This window comes from Alosa sapidissima, chromosome 24, assembly GCF_018492685.1.
Source record: "Alosa sapidissima isolate fAloSap1 chromosome 24, fAloSap1.pri, whole genome shotgun sequence".
In the NCBI taxonomy this organism is placed as follows: domain Eukaryota; kingdom Metazoa; phylum Chordata; class Actinopteri; order Clupeiformes; family Clupeidae; genus Alosa; species Alosa sapidissima.
In genome coordinates, this window is record NC_055980.1 from 1921436 (window position 1) to 1941251 (window position 19816).

Sequence of the window (19816 nt, forward strand, 5' to 3'; positions counted from 1 at the left end):
TTAGGCGTGTCCAGTCCACATTCCCTAATTTAATGCATGATTTTGTGATCAGACGCTGAGCGCACTGTTCAAAAGGGTTGTTCTTATGTGTTATGTTTGGGTGTAACATCCTTTGAACCAATGAGAATGACATCTGTCATTCCCTTCAAAAGAGCCAGCAGTGCACATCAAACAGCCCGTATTTTGACAGTCAACACATCTGAAAGAATCTGCTTGCACAATTCCACTAGTACTTGCTTTACTATACTAAAACCTGTGTGTGACTAGCAGAGTATTGCCTATATGCATTCTGCACTAGCAGAATATATTTTTCATTTACATTTACATACATTTAGTCATTTAGCTGATGCTTTTATCCAAAGCGACTTAAAAAAAAAAAGGAACAATCAAGGTAGAGTGTGACAAGGACAAGGTTAGAGCAGCAGCAGCAGTAGAGGGTAAACTTATGCTTATGAGGGCATTCAAGTAAGTAGGTGCAGAACTGGACACTACTTTGTAGGCAAGCATTAGCGATTTGAATGAAATGTGAGCAGCTACAGGTAGCCAGTGGAGCTAAAATGGACTGTGGGGTAACATGTACCCTTTTGGGTTGATTTCACCAGGCCAGGCTGGGCTGGGAAGCCCGTCAAGAGGGTGTTACAGTAGTCGAGTCAAGAGATGACCATGGCCTGTATCAGGAGTTAGGTAGCGTATTGAGCCAAGTACATTGTATGACCTGATTGTTCTTGTGTTGTAAAGTGTGAACTGACAAGACCTGGCAACCGAGGCAACATGATCAGAGAAGGTTAGTTGGTCATTGATCATAACTCCTAAGTTTCTCGCTAGAAAGAGATAGGGCAAGAGATAGGGAGTGATTTTGATGTTAATGTCATGGTGTATAGTGGGTTTGGCTAGGAGAACCATCATATCATTTTATTCACATAAAAATACAAAACACTGGCCCCACTAACTGTTTTGTACATACTCTCTCAATAATGTGTCAAAGTGCTACAATACCTGAGAGAAGCGATTCTTAGCAAGTCCAATCAATTCCTGATCTCCTGGAGCACAAATATTCAGGCCAACAGGCAGCAACCTCTTGAGAGCAGCTACAATAAGAGAGGTCTGCATAGAGTAGCGGTCACCTTTTTTCTTCATCTTTTTCCTCTCCTGGTCTGACACACCTCCCTATTTTACACATCAAGAGATCAAAGATGTCCTATGAAACACACATCTTATACTAAAAATGATAGAAATACAGCTTTTTCCTTGTTGGCTATAAAGGATTTCTTGTGCAAAGTTTCATTACATTTGGATCACAAAATTTCACAGCTAATATTCTCCGAACCATATTTTCTGTTCAAGTGATATCATCAAGATAATGATACCTTAAACATTTTGGCTAAATTCTCTGGATTGGCTGCATATCATGACCCATATTCTGATTCCATGGAATCTTTGGAATAGGTCTAATTACAATGACACACACCATCAACAACTCAGACATACACTATCAACAACATACAACCCTCAATATACTGTACTTACTTTTGACATTTTTGATTTGGTATCCGTAATGAGGAAAGACATGTTGTTTATCTCATTCTGAACAACAAAGTTTTGCTCCTCTCTTTTGAAGTTCTGCAATCAGGAAAGATGAGCAATGATTCATTTGTATATACTATACTGTGCAAATGTACTACACCACTGCATGAATCACACTAAAGAATTTAGACAGTGGAACCATTACGCAGAAAAGAAGGTGTGTGCATGTGTGTGTATAGGTGTGTGAGTGAATGAATGAGTGAATGAGTGAGTGAGTGACTGAGTGTGAGTGAGTGAGTGAGTGAGTGAGAGAAAGGGAGAGAGATAGCTATTTGATTTACATGTGATTTTGCCCAAAATATGAAGATTTCTGCCACCATGCGGAATAACTCTTCTGCCTCTGGGTTAGGTTCTTTAAGCCATTTTGCCCTAAGAATAAAAATATTAGAATTAAAATGTAAATGGAGAAGTCCCAACATGCCATTAGTTTTATCAATTTTAAATGACATGGTACCTGTTGTAATCCACAAATCGTATGAGGAGAGGGTAGAAAGCATATAGATCACGGACAAGGATGGTGAACTCATCCAGGATGAGAAGCTCAGACTCAGACATCTCTCCCCGTCCCTCAGCCTTCATGTTCTCCTCATCTGTCAGAACGATGGCGGCTTTCTTCTTCAGTTTCTCCATCAAAGGTAGGAAATGGGACTTTAAAAGCTGAGGCTTGGCCTTGCTTATAATAGGCTGAGAGAAGACTGCAAATTGAAATATGGACACGAGTTTTACTCTGAGGTTAGTAAAAACCATTCCAAATATACAGTAAGGTTGAGTATCAAGCTTTAGTGGGCCTACTATATCATGTTCCCAAAAGATATATCTATACCAAAAAACATTTGGACAAATGACAAAATTTGAATTTAACTTGATCTATACCACAGCTTGTCAATTGTTTATAACATAGCTGTGTGAATTACAATTAGCTGTTGATAAGTATGGCATATTGCATGCGGGTGATCCATGGTAAATATGGAACTGGCCACAGTTGGAACAACTTTGATGTCATCAGGAATTTGGTTCCAGAGCTGAAAACCAAAAGCTGCTTTATCATCTAGTGACCTGAGAGATGTAGCAGATGTGTAGGGGGAGACATGTCTGACAGTGGACAAACACAGAGATACTACCTCTCTATCATACTGTGCCTACCTGCCAACCGCTTCATCCAGGCTCCTTCATCAATTCCCAGATTGTTATAGATTATTTTCAGGATGTTCCCCAGCAGCGTGTTCATGTGATTGGATGTGAGTGAGGTGCAGCAGCTCTCTGCTCGTTCAGGGTTGTTCTCTGGCCCATGTTCCCACCAGCGTGACATGTAGCTGCACAACATGGGTAACACCACCTCCATCACATGAGGCATCTGTGTGTAGCACATGCCTGACTCCGCTAGCTCCATAATCTCTTCCAAGGACTTCTCAAGAGATGGAATGAGAGGACACATTTCCTCCACCTGAGCAGGTAGTCCAAGAGCTGAAACAAAATAGAGCAAAATAAACTAAGCGACAATGCAGTAAAAGGAGACACAGATACATTTCAGCAGGTTACCTATGTAAGCCACAAGTAACCTGCTGAAACATATCTGTCTTTACAACAAGGTAAGTAACAATGTAATGACAATTTATCAAATTACTGATTAGAACAGTCAGGATTTTCTGTGCAATGTATGCAACTACTGTATTGAACACGCTCCAAAATCAGTCAGTTGAAATCAATGAAAAATGCTCAAACAAAATGATCTGTCGTTGACGTTAGTGCAAGGAAAACATTCTGTGGTCATAATTGTTTAATCTTACTGACAATTTACACAGTAAATGAGATATAGATGTGACTGAAATGTAGTGGTGAAGGGTTAGATGAAAGGAGGTTTTTTGTATGTATGTAAGGATTTACCATATATGTATTCATGTACATGCAGTTTACAAAAACTGTAGTAGTCTCTCCTTTAGACATGCATTTTACAATGTTTTATGGAAGTCAAATGTTTTATACAATGACAGTAAAAAATGAAACCATACTTGTTCTCTCCCTTGAGGGTTTGACATTATAAATGGAGTGACTATTAAATGTGTTGAGTTGAGGTTCCAAAAAGGCAACAGGGAAAGCTCCTGAAAAAGCTGCCAGGCATTCCCCTATGGCTGGTCGCTGTCTAGAAAGGGGAGACAAATTCTACTAACATTATCACTGAAACACTAATACCTACATGTGAATCTCTTCCAGCCCAAATATTTCTTTATTTTACTCTGTACATCTATTACTTTTCAAGATACATTTTACATATTCAGTGCTTATAAATTAAATAAAAAAATAGTTGTGTTAAATGAGAGAAATTGTTTTAACATACCTTTCAACATAAATGCTTTTGCTAGTGCCCAGTAAATACAGGCTGTTAAGTAGCCTATAGCATGACACCTGAATATCATCAACTGTAAAGAAAACATAATAATAAGTCTGTTCAAATAATGGGATTCTTAGGACATCATTATGGGTTATATTTTTGGAACAGCCTCAGTTAGTTCAAAGTTTGTCAAGGAACTTTTACATTATAATGAGTGAATAAGAGGTCTGATAATACTTACGTATGATATCCTCCCCAAACAAGTTTTGTGTGATGTGCTCAAAGAGGGAGGAGAGCACAGGCAGCAATGCCACAGTTGTGTAGTTGATGATCTGAGTTACTCCCTTAGGCTGAGCACGGGTGTGAGTGAACTGGCCCTGTTGCAGGTTCTCTATAGTTTTCTCCAAGTCCTCAGCAGCATTGTCAAAGAATGCCCGCAGTGCTGCTTTCACTGTGTCCAAACCTGTCTTCATCACAGTTCTCAACACAAACAGAGATACAAACTCAAATAAATCACATAATCTTATAAAAAATATAATAATATACCCTTTAGATATAGACTAGCTGTACTGTCAATGTCTAAATTGATATGAAACCTGAAAAGTTTGAGTCTGATAAAGTCTGAACTTTATCTCATCTATTAACGGTGGTCAAAACAGATAGAAAAGAAAAATACCAGAGCAACACATGAATTTGAGATCAGTTCAGCCTTGTGAGTGAATATTTACCTGGCATCAAGTGTTTGTCCTAGTATGTGGAGACAGTTTACAATAGAAGCCGCATCATTTCCTAAGAGAGAAAGTGAAGTGAGTTGTTGCTCAATGGTGAAATTCATTATTCTAAGCACTAAATTCCCTTTTCCCAAAGGGTTCCAATAAATTTGTCCAGAACTGTATGATGCACATGCATTATGAATGATCAATCATATCAATCAATCATACACAGAGCACATGTACTATACTTTATTTATAATATACGATTAACCTGTCAGGCACTCTCATGCCACAAGTCAACTGTGAAGTGTACAAATTGCAGTATTATTGTGTAAAATGTCCACAAAATGGCATACCGTATATTGAACAGTGTTGTATATTCTATACTAAATATTTGTGTTTTTTTATTTGTGTAATTTCATTATGTATGCCATTTACAGTAGTTTATTCGGTAACACTTTATTTTAATGTGTCGCTGTTACAGTGTACCTACCTAATTAGGTACAGTGGTACAACCTGTGTAACAACATGTACTATCAGGTACTATCATTGTACTTGCATTATGTATTTGTGGGTACCTACATATAGTTGTTACATTGTAATACTGAGTGCTTTTACAAAACTTTGCCAATTTGTCTAAATTTTCATCAGAGGCAAAGAGCTGACCTAAGACCAGTTATCTAGAAATCTGGTCATGATAGATTTGATATACAAACCATTCTTAGCTCCAACCTGTGCTGCTGCAACCTTGTTACTCTTTGATACAGTGGAATAAACCTATTAAGTGTACCAGTTAATTACTTACATGTACATATGACATGTATGTTGTGTTGTGTCTTCGATGTCTTGGAACAGGTCTACTAATTCACTACATAGTACATATATCAACTGTGTTGGTACACACTTATTGCTCTTTGATACAGTGGCACAAAGCCATTAAAATGAAGTGTACCAATTAAGTACTTACAATTACATATTACATGTATGTTGTGTCATTGGTGTCTTGGAACATGTCTGCCATTACCCTACATACTGTAGTACATGTATCAACTGTGTTGGTACACATTTATTACTATTTTGATACAGAAGAATAAACCCATTAAAATAAAGTTAAGTACTTACATTACCAGTTAAGTACATACATATTATATACATCCTGTCAATGATGTCATGCATCCTGTAATTGATGTGTTGAAACATGTCTGCTGTTACACCACACAGAACATGTGAATTAGTAGACCTGTTCCAAGACATCGAAGACATAACATACATGTCATATGTACATGTAAGTAATTAACTGGTACACTTAATAGGTTTATTCCACTGTATCAAAGAGTAACAAGGTTGTAGCAGCACAGCTGTTACATGTACACTGAAGACAATGAGGCCTTGACTGGAGCTAAGAATGATTTGTGTATCAAATCTATCATGACCAGATTTACCCCATCCAGCAGGTCTCAGGTCAGCTCTTTGCCTCTGATGAAAATTTAGACAAATTGGCAAAGTTTTGTAAAAGCACTCAGTATTACAATGTAACAACTATATGTAGGTACCCACAAATACATAATGCAAGTACAATGATAGTACCTGATAGTACATGTTGTTACACAGGTTGTACCACTGTACCTAATTAGGTAGGTACACTGTAACAGCGACACATTAAAATAAAGTGTTACCGTTTATTCAATGTTAATTAAAGTCATGACAATGCATACAATGAATGTGAGACTTGTGTAAATATCCTGTATATGAAAACAATAAGAACTTAAAATTAATTTTTGCTACACTGAACAATACCTTACAAAAGTTGTTAATATATTCATTATGTTTACATTAACTCATTGAGTGCCAAAAACGTAATATTACGTTTTTCCTTCCCATGCGTTGAGTGCCAAAAACGTAATATTACGTTTTTAGCTTTTTTTTAAATTACGAAACACTCTAACACACCTTATATGTGATTTTGGGAACTCTTTTGGGATATATGACGATCTAAAACTCATGAAAGCGCACAATCTGGACATTTTATCATAACTCGGTTGCCGCTTTGGGTCGAATCAGTGACGCATGCACGTCAGGTCAAAACCAGGCCATTTTCGTGGGTCTATCACTAGGTGGCAGTCTCGCCAGGTCTTGCTGATCACTTCCCGGAAAGTTTACACAAGTAAGTAACAGGCAACACTTCATATTTCATGAAAGACAATATCTCCATTTCTAGAAAAAAACAGCGATTTTGATGTAAACTAGCCACTGTTTAGCTTGGGATTTCTCAGGAACAGAGGCGTGTAGAAATACACGGTTTGCACCCACCGAGAGCTTAAAGTCTCACCTTTTAAACGAGCCATTGTATGTGTTCATAGCTATAACACAGATTATGCTGTGGTTGTACAAAAATCATCAACAATGGTCTAGATTGCTGGCACTCTAGGACAAAGCTCCCGAAAACAGCTTGGCATTCAATGAGTTAAGTCTGAACTGGTGTCACAATGTAGAATACATGGTTAGGTTTGATCTGAGTCCCAACTTGATCCAATCAAATTTCTTTATCAGACCACTACTTTTATTATCTTCATTTACATTATTTTCTCCCAGTTGGAACATAGCAATACTGAAATAAATTCACAAATAATATTCACAAAACCTGACAAACATGCAGTGAATAATTGTTAGAAGACAAATAGCAACATGCACACAAAGGAAATTTGTTGTGGAAATGATTTCAGAGTCTGAAATGATCAGGCACAGCTCAAGACAATACTGGAACGTTTCCACACTATCCTTACCAAACAGTGATATCCTATGTCTGACAAGAACTCCAAGTTTGCAGAAGAGGCTAGGCAAGAGAGGTTTGAAAACAAGAGAAAGGTAAAAGGAGAAAAAAACATATTTCTAATAGTGTTAGAAAACTGTTAATATTGAAAAGATTGCAGAGGAAGTTGAGTCAGAATTTCGGAATGGTTCTATTTGTATTTATAATGTGCTTTTTTACATACATTTTCATCCTAATAAAATTTTGATTCATAAAACGAGAGAATAAAATCAAAAACAGAACAGTCTTTTCACAACCTTAATTCAAATTAATATTGTTGCTCAATGCCCTCAAAACACTTCCACACAAAGCTCTTTTATGATCATTGTTCAAAAGAAATGTCTAGCAGGTATCTACAACTGTTGGCACATCAAGGACTAGCTTACCTTAACTAGCACCTCAAGCAAAAACTACTTTTGAGAGACCATAAAGCTGTACAAACACCATAACTCATGTTAAGGTGGGGATTAGGGTATTGAACTTTATAAGAATGCCCGGCCAGATATTTTCACTCATAGATTGTCTATACAGTACATCATCTTTTCTATTAAACATATTATTTTCACAATTCAAATGGGTCATATTTTGCATAACAAATTTGAATTAGTGATTAATTAGTAAAAAAAAAAACTCTATTTAGCACTCTATCTAGCAATCTTACCTCGTCACCATTTCTTTCTCTTTGTTGGAGGCATGGCCACCACTGCTGATAGGGTGTAATGCAGTAGACAGGAAGTACAGGTGATGGTTTTTGAAGTACTGATCCACGAGGGGTAAGACCACCTGTGATAAAGGACACACAAATCAGATTGAAATGAGTCACTCAATTACTCACTCAAAATGAGTGATGACTGTTTTTGCAATTTTCTTAAGGATAATTGTCATTCAGTTACACTTTGGAAATCAAGTATTGTGCTGTTCTCCTCAGTAAAGTTTCAGAATATGTCACAATGCATCCTTTATAGCTTAACAGGTACAGTAGCTTCACCAATAATAAACTTGAGCCCAGCACTTTAGATTGGTAGAAGGGATTCGGATGGAGAAGGATCTTAAAAACCTCTGCAGAGAACAAGCATACAAGCAGGGTTCACTGACAGGGTCGTTAGGTTGCTCACTGGCTTGACCGGTGTCAGGGCGAGGAGTAGATTGGTTTTGAGCTACACCATTTTGAGTTTAATATCGTCTAGGGCGTACGTTTTTTGCTTGGCCCAGTCTCCTCTCTTACTGTAAACTTCTTTACTGAAGTTACTAAAAAGCGATAGATTTTTTTTTTTTGCGTCCTTCGGATCCCTAGACAAGTGGTTTCCAAATGGTGAGGTGCGCCTCCCCTGCAGGGCGTCAAAGAGTCTCAGAGATTTTAGCACCACCATGAGGTCCCACAGGGGCACTGACGTGGAGGTCGGGCTGAAAGGCACCTTTCAGGAAGCGGGATGCGAGGGGTTGAGCTGTGGTTTTGTAAATGCATTTCTATTTGTCTCATCTCCCTTTCCTCTTCCTCTGTTGCTAGATATATAAATGACTACTTTTCTACAAATGCAATCTGCCCGCAACACTCATTTTTATATATTTATATCTAGATCTCTCTTTACCATGAAATTGTTGGTGCTGTGTTTTTCTGACATTCCAAGACTCTAATTATGGGTAAACACCACATTCTTGAGGCAAATGTACTTTTTGCCTTAATTGTTAAATTAGGCATCCCAGGGTGTATACTGGTTGAAGTTGAGACCCTTTGGTGTGAGTGTGGTTGGACATTCTAAAGAAGCCTAGTCTAGTAAATTAACTTACTTTCTATACATGGTATGCAAAAGGTGTCAATAAAAACAATAAAATAACTGCTAAATTATAGTCTGCTTCTTACCATTTTGGAAACAGTTACTATTCAGAACAAAAAAGGAATTACTGATGGACTTACAGCTGAGAAATACCCCTCCTATTGTCTCAGCCCAAATCCAAATTACTGTAAATTCAATTTAGGATCTCAAAATATTCTGTTTATCTGCTCAATCTATTCTTATCTTACCTTATTTCTCCTAAGGGTCCCTTAGGAGAAACAGGTGAGATCTCATGTCCTATGGGTTGATACAGTAAAATAAATAAATGATTTATGAACTGATATGTTCAAAACATAAATAGCCAGTACTATTTTACAGGGTATCACATAGTGGTATTAGATACAGAACTATTCCAAACCTGCAACCAATTTTCAAAAATATACTAACCTTCCCAAAAAACTTCATCTGCTGGTCATGACACATTTTTTCTCCCTTTGGCTGATTACTGGCATCTGAAATCAAGTGCAAAATAGCATCACAACCAATTGCTGTATAATGAATATGGTGTACAAATGTAGTGTAAATATTCTCAAGAACACTGCACAGGAAAAAGCACAAAGCATTATGATTTCATAATGAATCGTAGAATGTGATAGAAATAGTCTATTTTCACTTTACCAAATTCCAGCAAATGTTCATGGGCTTGGTCCACATAGGTAATGAGTTGCAGTAGGAAAGTGTAAGCAAATCGCTTCTCTATGGAGGGTGTGTCAAGTTCCTGCTCCTTTTTAGCCCTGTGAATTGTACAATACATACATACAGTTTAGTGTCACTGCTAAAAGAGCACTGAGCTTTTTGCTTTTATTCAGATAGAACAGTGAAAAATGGCAGGAAGCAAGTGGGACAGATATGGTGGGATCGGGAAATGACTGCGAGTCCGATTTGAACCCGGGTCCCTGTGGGCACTTGAACTCAAATGTAGCATGGACGCTGCAGCTGCTTGTGCCACAACTCCCCCAGACTCTGGTTTGTCTTATTCCTTGGCGGAAATCACTTGGTCAGGTGTACCGATTGGGTGTAGACCAAAACCACCACAGAGACCCTTGAAAAGAGGTGGTCTCGGTACATACGTAACAATTCCAAAAGAACTTTGAATTAGTTTGTCTGTGGTGGGAATGTGATCAAACTTTAACCTGGGCTAATCAATGGTTTGAGCTAATTGGTTCATGCAGCCAGGTGTGCTTTGCCTTCTGGTAAGTGGTAGAGCACAAACTACCAGCATGCATAATAGTAGCAAGTAAGTAGCTGACGGATAAGCCTTGATCACAAGACAGCATGTTTTCTCTGTGTGAAGTGTGAAGCAGAATAGAATTTGGAAGACGTTTCTTTAAGTAGCCAATGGGAAATCACTCAGTTCTCTTTCAAGTTCACTCAATGGGAAGTCAACGTTAACCAATGTGAAGTCATTCCCATATGATGTCATGAATATAATATTCTTCAGAAAATTCTGTTACAGTATATTCATAACAATACATTTTTTGGAGTTCATTAACTGATTTGGATGAGAGCAAACAAACTGTAAGCGAAACACCCTCACTCACTCACCTAGACACAGTATAACCATTTATCTGAAAGAACTTCAGGATGTCTTGTGCTTTTTCTCTGTCTCTTGATTTCTCTTTGGCCGTTAGAGTGTCATAGGGCACCAGCAAAGGATGGCTCCCTCCACCTAGCAAAACACAAACACTTAAGAAGTCATGTGAGAATGCATGGCAGGTATGCAGAGGTGGGTAGTAATCTTGTCTACTAACTAATTGTTTCTTGTACTCATAGGAGTAACTTTAATCCAGAGAACGCTCCACTCTTACTCAAGTACATTTACTTTCTTATTAAATAGTTTGATCCTCAAGTAGACAGCTTCTAGCTTACAATTTCACCTGCTTTGACTACATAGACATATGAAATTATACACTACATTCGCCTCTGGTTCGTATGTGTGGTTTGTTAACAGCGCAGCCAGGGTACTTGACAGAGGGAGTCTAGGAATGTAGATCATAATTCAACCTGGAAAAATGGGTTGCATTGGGGTAATGCAAATCGTAACACTTTCCAGATGTATTGGAGTGACCTTTTGTATGAAAAGCTGCAGTTGTTTTTGTTTTTTGCTGTTGTATCTGTACAGGTACAAAGTATTTGTATAATGAGCGTCTTTTCTATACTATACTATTCTATACTTCTGAAAGAGAGCTGATGGTGTGAGGAAAGAAAGTTAGAAACACAGGAAAAATAGATCATCAGGTGATGGCGCTGAAATAGAGACTACCTTTGGCTTCAAGCTCAGATTTCTTATTCTTGGCCCATATGTTATGATAGTTTTCTGCAAGTAGTTCAGCCATGGCCTGAAACAGAAACAGACAAACAACTCATTGAAAAATCTATTGACATCAAAATTCTGTATGGGTAGGTAGAGATTGTTATTCCATTAAACATCACTACCTAAAATAGACGGGACTTAACTACTATTGAGCAAATACTTTATTGATACATAAAGGCAATTAAAAGATTCCTAAGTTGACATTTTCTACAACCACTCCTTCAGATATTTGTATCAATATACTCAGATTTGCATTGGCTATAAATTTGCCACTGAGATTAGCTCAAGTTTGATGGACAAAGTGCCATATTTTATATTTGATCAGAACTATAAAGGAATGGGAATGGGATATACTGTATATGTGCATAATCACAATGTGTTTTAATATATTTGTGATTACATGAATGTAACACAACTAAATTTCAGGAACATTTGCTGTTCCCGTCTTGGGGTGCATTTGTAAAATCAGATTCCATTTATCCAAACAATATTATTCTAATGATTTGCTTAACTCGCATTACGACCGCCGCTAGCACAGTGCAGTCATCTAGGCACATTTGGAACTCATCAAATAATACTCTTTTTGTTGTTGAAGACTCGTCTTAGTGAGGTTGCACACATGGCGAGTGAGGCTTTTGAACACATATATTTTTTGTAGAAAATGTGAAAATTTGAGATACAACAACCATTGAGCAACCATGCGGAGTGCATGCACAGTTTATAAGGAGTTGTACTGTACTGTAAGAGTAAGGGGGTGGACGGAAAGCCAGAGAAGCATTATTTGGATTGTACATGCAGCACCATACGGTGGTCATATTATGTACTGCTATGCGGTGCATCTAGTTATTCTAGCCTTTGAAGTAAGATTTTAGGGCTACCAGTTAATATATATGTCTTTTAATAATTTATTTTTTAAATGTAATGCATTTTTACATTTCACTACAACTATTGCGTACTATTTTACTGTGTAATATTTCACTATGATCATAATCTCAACATCATTGAAAATGAGGCCTACCCTTCATGAATTTCCGCAAATTAAATAAAGGTTGAATAAACATTTAGTCTGCAAGTTACACTAATGTGATGTTCTGCTCCACCTTTAGTGCTGGAGTGTCTAGAGTGTGTTCTAAAGGACCCTGAATTTACAAATAGCTTTAGAGTTCAAGCGTGTGCTTGGGTGGCAGTTTACCAGTACACCCAAGATACTCTCTGTTGGTAAGAGCCTACAGCATCACTCACGTGTAAGTCTCTAGAGAGAGTCACATTACTCATGTCGATTGGTCTAGGGCTGAATCCATGAGTGCCTTCCATAGAATGCTGCTTGCAATGGAATATAATGCATAAAAAATGTTAACAAAACATTTAGACATCATGATCCTTCAGTACATAAGGAATGAGGAATCATAATGTAAGCAAATCAGTTAAATACTAATCATGCTACTCATGCCCATCTTGTTAGTTGTTTTTGTACAATGCAGCCTGGGTTGAATTACAAATAAATTACAAGTAAAATTAACTTTACTCATGTCACATATCCTGGTACTGTAGTTACCAGCATGGACGGATTATGAGCCACTGGGCCCCTGGGCACAGACATGAAAAGGGCCCCCATGCCCATCTCAGAAAGTTAGAACATTTACATATGTTAATTCTATTACAAGGGACTACATTGACTCCAGAGCAACTTTTGGTTAAATGTCTTGCTCAAGGGCACAATGGTGGAGACTGAAACCACAACGTTTCAGGCTACTGCATGCTAGCCAAGCTACTTCTACCTCTAGGCTACCACCACCCTAACTCAGCAATGCTAGAGGGGTCCAGGGCCATGGCCCCCCCCGGAGGATTTTTTTTTTAAATAAACGTTTAATGAAGATTTCTGGCGAGTTTTGTGGAAAGAAATGAATGGATAGATTGAGACCTACACATCACCAAACCATCAACAGATTTAAGGCATCTTGCTGTACAAAAAGATGCTGATTACAAAGCATTGTTATCACACAGATATCAGGGGTGGAGAACATAGTAGTGACCTCAAAACAGAGGCTTGAGCTTCAGGGCCCCCTGGGCCTGGGTCCGGTAGGCCCGTTCAGTAATCCATCCCTGGTTACCAGTACTTATTAAACATGTTTAGAACAAAGAAAAGATACTCTTAACTAAGGCGCCATCATGCATATAGAAAGGTTGGGGCAATAGGCCCAGATGCAAGTACAACAACCCTGTTGCCAAATGGTGACAAAATTATATATAATTAAGGAATAAATCATTTTTTTCAGAGTTTTCTCTTTGGTCACCTGACTTGATAAGGATATCCGGCGTGTGCGGTTGTGAAGGCTAGCTGTGTCACCCTCTCGAGTCCTCTCAATGAGCCAGCCCCATGCCAGGATGGTTTTTAGGGATTCCTTTATGGGACCCCGATAAATCTCTTTGTCCTAGTAAAACAATCATAGATATCAGGGCAGTTACAATATAGAAGATTTGGCATAATGTATTCATGGGTACTGTACTGTTGACTGTGTAAGGGCTGTTAGCAACACTCAACATTATATCTTCCTTTTTTAATGAAACACTGGGAACAGGGATTTAGATCACTATTTTAATGAAAACATATCAATGGCACATTATATAGTCAACCCATTTTTAAAAAGTATACAGGAAGAGCCTCACCTTCTCTGACAAGCTTTTGTATGGTTTTAGAAGGGGGTGTGTCTTGGTGAATTCACAGAGCTGGTCACCATGTACCCAGCCTTTGGTAAGCTGAGAGAAAATGGCATAAGCTGATGATTTGTTTCTTATCCAAACCACACCACTTCACTCTCCAAAAAAGATGAAAATACCTTATCCATAGACCACCTCTCGTGAGAATGCTCAGCAAATTTGATGATGAAATTATCCAGTTTTTCAGGGATAACCACACTGTGTGGAAGAATAAGCATTACTTCAAAATGGCAAGCATAGTATGTAAAGAATGAAACTAGTTTTTAATGACAAACAGACAGACTTTGAAGTATCGACTGGCTGGGGGTTGAAGTTTCCCTCTGCATCCATTGAGGACTGCTTCTCCATCATGGCCACATAGTTAGATTCCATGTAATCTGGTGGCAAGGCTCCGGCCACAGCACTTAGGCAGGGCAACGCCAACTTGAACAGCTCGTGTTCGTACTTCTGAGGATCACACCAAAGCCAGTGCACAGGTATATAAACACTAAGAGCACCACCCCTTTTACAGAAAACTTAGCTTAAGTCAAAAGTTTTGAAACACCTACTCTTTTATGGCTTTTACTACTATAACAATGTTTACTATTGTTACATTGTAGAGCAAAACTGAAAACTATGAATTAACGGATGTGGGATAAGGGTAATGTAGTAAACAAAAAAAAGAGTAAACAAAGCTGTCTGTTTAGATGTTTTTTATTTTAGGCTCTTCAAAGCAGCCAACTTTTGCTATGATGACAGCATTTCACTCTTGCCATTCCCTCAACCACCTTAGACCATGTTAGACACTGGGAATGGTTTTCTAACAGACCTGAATGAGTTGCCATACGTGTTGTATGGGAACTTTTTTGCTTACTACATAACACCTAAAAGAGAAGGTGTTTCAAAACTTTTGACCAGTAATGTAGCAAAACACACACCAATGAGCTGTGAACAGTGAGGGGAAATGTAAACACAAGTCTAGCATTTCCATTAAACATCCCATGTTTCCCAAGGGCCTGCAATTAAATGTATTGTTTTACCTTCCTTGACAACGCATCAAAAATCCCCCAGAACAGCTTCCTGGAGAGATGTAGCTCTTCATCAGAGGCAGCTCCAAAGCTACCCCAGCCTCCAGACAGGCAATAGTACTTCCAGCAACGCTCATAGTGGTTGGTCAACAGCTGGAGATCACAATCAAAGCCACTCTTTTATTAGTTTCTTATTATTCAATGCCAGTGCTAACGTAAAAGGCAAAACATGTTGAGGAGGACTCTCTTACCTTAAGGGGCATTTTAGTGTGTTCATTCAGCAGGGGGACATCAAATACCAGCCTTCTGAGCAAATGTTGCATCATGGAGGGCCTCAGTTTCCTTCACACACACACACACACACACACACACACACACACACACATACAATGAAGGGAAACTTTCATTAAGTGGATATAAAAGATAAGGATTCTGGGTTGTTATATTTTGAATGGTAATATTACAAAACACAACACAGGGTTCCATTTAGCTTCATCTAGGTACCTAAAGTGCTGCACAGTAAAGGGGGGAAACATCCTCCAATCACCAACAATGTGTAGCACCTACTTTGACTTCAAGCCATGACTCTAAACTACACTGTAATTGTTCATACATAAGTCAAGCTTGGTCTGCTGCCATGTCAAGAGGGACACATCTTCAGGCAAAGACTTACACGTAATAGCATGTATCTACATGTAAAAGTAGTAATCACAGAGGCAGCAGCAGGGCCACATACCCAGAGGCCAGGAAAAGGTGATGCTAAAATAAGACTGTTGCTATCTGATCAAAATGATATCAGTTTAGATAATTACATCTGGATAATCCCCTCAATAATCATATTTCATAAAAAGAATTGCAACAACTAATTGATTAACTGATCTGTTTTCAATTTTGGCAGACTATTTTGAGAATTGATTTATCACATGAGTGATTCTAGCTAGCTTCTAATTTTTTACAAATCACCCATACAATTAATCATATTTCTAGCAAGCATCTTATATTTTAATAAGCTTTCTTTACTCCTCTATGACAGTAAAACACTGAATATATTTGGGGTGTGACCAAAAACAAGACACTTTGGGACATCATCTTACACTTTGGGAAACAATAATCAACATTTTTCAACATTTTCTGACATTAATTTAGTAGATTAATCAAGAAAATCAACAGATTGATTGACAATGAAAATAATTGTTAGTTGCCCTAAATAATCATTAGTTGCCCTAAAGCAGACATAAACCAAAAGATGCATGAAGGCATTATCTCATATGAAGTTAAAACATTTTAAAATACTGTATATCAGCATATTAATGTATCACTAATGTGGTGGCATGTTACATAGATGGTATTACAGTAAACTGAACTCACCCACACACAGCTAGCAAGCACTCCTCTATGGCATCCCTCTGGGCCTTAGTCAGGCAGCAGCCCTTTGACAGGCGGTACACAGTGTGCAACAGAGAGTCAATGAGCGAGGCAAAAGGCTCAGTGCCAGCAAACAGTGGGGCACATTTAGTAAGCAAAGGCAGCACAGCTGTGCACAGGTAGCGGTTCAAGGCTAGGGCCATATCTGTAGCACTCAGGGCTGGCTGCAAGAGAAGACAGGAGCATTAGACTGGATGCATGAGAGACAAACTAATTTAATGAAGCAAAGAGAGGATTCATGGATGACAGTGCCTTGTGGACCTTTAAAGTAAGTTACAATTGAGTATAACAAAAAAACGCACTGTGTCAAGTGAAGCCGCTGCACGAAGGTCAGGCAGGAAGCCCACTTCCAAGAGATGTAGCAGGAAGTTCTGATCCTCAATCCCATAGACCCGATCCAAGAAAAGAACCATGGCTGCCTTGTGGTCAGGACAGAAGCCTGCTGACATGTCAGGCTCAACAACTGATCCATCTGGAAGTAAAATTTCACAGTAAAGTCATGTCAATATCTGCAAAATATAAAGCAGGACCCAAAAACTATTACAAAGTGAGGACAAATACACCCAATATCTTAATATACAGGTGGGTCTCAGAAGAATTAGAATATCGTGAAAAAGTTCATTAGATATAAAGTTAAATATATCAAGCCATTTTTGTTTTAATCTTGATGATTACGGCTGACAGCTCATGAAAACCAAACATCAGTATCTCAAAATATTAGAATAAAGAGGTTATAATACAGAAATGGTGACCTTTTGAAAAGAAATGGACTAATCTGACTAATTTGACTAATCTAAAATAGATTATAACTCAATAGTTGCTCGGGCTGCTTTGGCACAAATTATTGCATCAATGTGGCGTGGTATGGAGGCAATCTGGCCAATTCAGACCAGACAAGTTGTCTGGCCAGTCAAGCACAGTAATACCATGGTAAGCAAAACAGTTACTAGCAGTTTTGGCACTGTGGGCAGGTGCCGAGTTCTGCTGGAAAAGGAAATCAGCATCTCCATAAAGCTTGTCAGCAGATGGAAGCATGTAGTGCTCTAAAATCTCCTGGTAGAAGGCTGCATTGACTCTGGACTTGATAAAACAGAGTGGACCAACACCACCAGATGACATTGCACCCCAGAACATCACTAACTGTGGAAACATCAAACTGAACTCCACTCTTCCTCTAGACTATTGAGACATTGATTGGACCCCGATATCCAAATGAAATGCAAATTCTGTTTTTATGTGAGAAGAGGAGTTTGGACCACTGAGCAACGGTCCAGTTCTGTCTCTTCTTAGCCCATGTAAGACGCTCTAACCTGGTCTCTGATTCAGGAGTGGCTTGACACTAGGAATGTGCCACTTGTAGCCCATTTCCTGGACACGTCTGTGCATGCTGGCTCTTGATGCAGACTCCAGCCTCAGTCCACTCCTTGTGAAGTTCCCCCAAGTTCTTGAATGGGCTTTTAATGACAATTCTCTCAAGGCTGCGGTCATCCTTGTTGCTTGCACACCTTTTCCAAACACACTTTTCACTTCCAGTCAATTTCCCATGAATATGCTTTGATACAGCACTCTGAACACTTTCAGCAATGGCATTCTGTGGAGGATGTCAATGAGTGTCTTCTGGACAACTATCAGTTCAGCAGTATTTCCCATGATTGTGATTGTGTTTACTGAACCAAATATAATATTTTTATTTTAATATGTTAAGAAACGGATTTTTGGTTTTCATGAGCTGTAAGCCGTAATCATCAAGATTAAGATAATGGCTTGAAATATTTCACTTTGTATCTAATGAATCTAGAATATATGGTAAATGAATCTTTATCATATATTGGTTCTGTTATTTAGAACACCTCAATACCTAGACTGAGGTACTTAGTCTTTATCAACACAAAGACTCACCTTTCGCCAAAGTAGGCATACGAAATGGGATACTGATGACACCCTCAAGGTCCTCAATGGGGATTAGAGAGCGCAGAATTGCCCTGATCCGAATGGCTTCGCCCTTCCCAGCATGGATCAGCTGAAAAAGAAACATCAACTCTTAGGTTTTATTCCTAACCAGCATATGTGCTGAGGTCAACTATTGGTACCATACACCCCTCTTCCTAGTCAAGTATCAATATCAAGTCTCTTTATTATTCACATAAGTTTAGGAAAACAGCATATCTTCTTGAGTGATATCCATTCCGCTACACTTTTCCGCTATATTTTTGTAAGCACGTGTATACTGTATCACTCATCACATTGTTAATATTATTACACTACTTCTACTCTACACTAGTTTACTACAACAGGCAGGAAATGGATACGTCAAGAACCCTCCCCTGTTACCTAAATTCTGAATGAATGTAGAGAAATTTGAGGCATGCCTAAATGGGTTGCAGAATGAGCTGCATCACCCTTACATGCATCTCTGGAGCACAGCGTCCCAGCAGGTCAATGAGGGCGGAGTAAAATGTCATGATGGCATTGCCCATGTGGATGGTGTCATCTTCCTCATCCTCCAGAGAATCACTCCTGCAGAGGGATAAAAGAACTGCTCAGAGTGGAAGAGGATCAGATATATTCTTGTGGCACTGGTAAAACATCTTGATTTTAATTATATGGAGACCACGGTGGCAGGTTAGAATGTTGATGTCAAAAAAAAAAAAATGCCTGAACATACAGTGTTCTGCTAGCTTCAGCGATGGGTGAGGGTCCATCCCTACAAGGGTCTTCTGAGAAATTGATGGCCTCTTCCATGGCAGCCAGAAGGCCATTCCCGCCCTCCCCTCGTAAGGCAGGACCGAAACATTCAGGTCGCCGAATCAGGAGCCTCACAACCACATTAGCATTCTCCTCAACACTCTCTCCTATGGAGAAGCATTCAACACGAAAGCATTCACTCCATAGCATTCACTTTAGAATTAGACCCAGGACAGCTATCTTAAATATAACGTTGACTAAGTATGCATCAGAAGAGCAAGGTTAAAGCTGGGAAATGGTAGAGAATGTCATTACCAGGTTTCTAAATGGAAATAAATCCATATAACACATCCATATTTGACCTCTATCTATTTACATGTACTGTAAGATCAATCAC

At 38.6% G+C, this 19816-nt stretch overlaps 1 protein-coding gene across 4 annotated transcripts in view; it reads right to left on the reverse strand.

The window, feature by feature from the left end:
- The window catches only part of ryr2a (ryanodine receptor 2a (cardiac)), a 113357-nt gene that overhangs the window by 29414 nt on the left and 64127 nt on the right, over window positions 1-19816 (reverse strand). For all 4 annotated transcript variants that reach the window (XM_042082563.1, XM_042082562.1, XM_042082561.1 and 1 more), the window contains 27 exons: window positions 19400-19586; window positions 19140-19251; window positions 18634-18754; window positions 17037-17206; window positions 16678-16898; window positions 15561-15651; window positions 15322-15462; window positions 14586-14749; window positions 14422-14500; window positions 14252-14341; window positions 13879-14016; window positions 12827-12904; window positions 11534-11609; window positions 10816-10939; window positions 9889-10004; window positions 9658-9722; window positions 8097-8218; window positions 7410-7459; window positions 4642-4702; window positions 4155-4393; window positions 3920-4001; window positions 3594-3724; window positions 2728-3048; window positions 2039-2279; window positions 1866-1953; window positions 1528-1620; window positions 997-1167 (listed from right to left, as the gene is read on the reverse strand). In XM_042082563.1, the coding sequence (XP_041938497.1) occupies window positions 997-1167; window positions 1528-1620; window positions 1866-1953; window positions 2039-2279; window positions 2728-3048; window positions 3594-3724; window positions 3920-4001; window positions 4155-4393; window positions 4642-4702; window positions 7410-7459; window positions 8097-8218; window positions 9658-9722; window positions 9889-10004; window positions 10816-10939; window positions 11534-11609; window positions 12827-12904; window positions 13879-14016; window positions 14252-14341; window positions 14422-14500; window positions 14586-14749; window positions 15322-15462; window positions 15561-15651; window positions 16678-16898; window positions 17037-17206; window positions 18634-18754; window positions 19140-19251; window positions 19400-19586 (3572 nt within the window). The remainder of the gene's footprint in view (window positions 1-996; window positions 1168-1527; window positions 1621-1865; window positions 1954-2038; window positions 2280-2727; window positions 3049-3593; window positions 3725-3919; window positions 4002-4154; window positions 4394-4641; window positions 4703-7409; window positions 7460-8096; window positions 8219-9657; window positions 9723-9888; window positions 10005-10815; window positions 10940-11533; window positions 11610-12826; window positions 12905-13878; window positions 14017-14251; window positions 14342-14421; window positions 14501-14585; window positions 14750-15321; window positions 15463-15560; window positions 15652-16677; window positions 16899-17036; window positions 17207-18633; window positions 18755-19139; window positions 19252-19399; window positions 19587-19816) is intronic.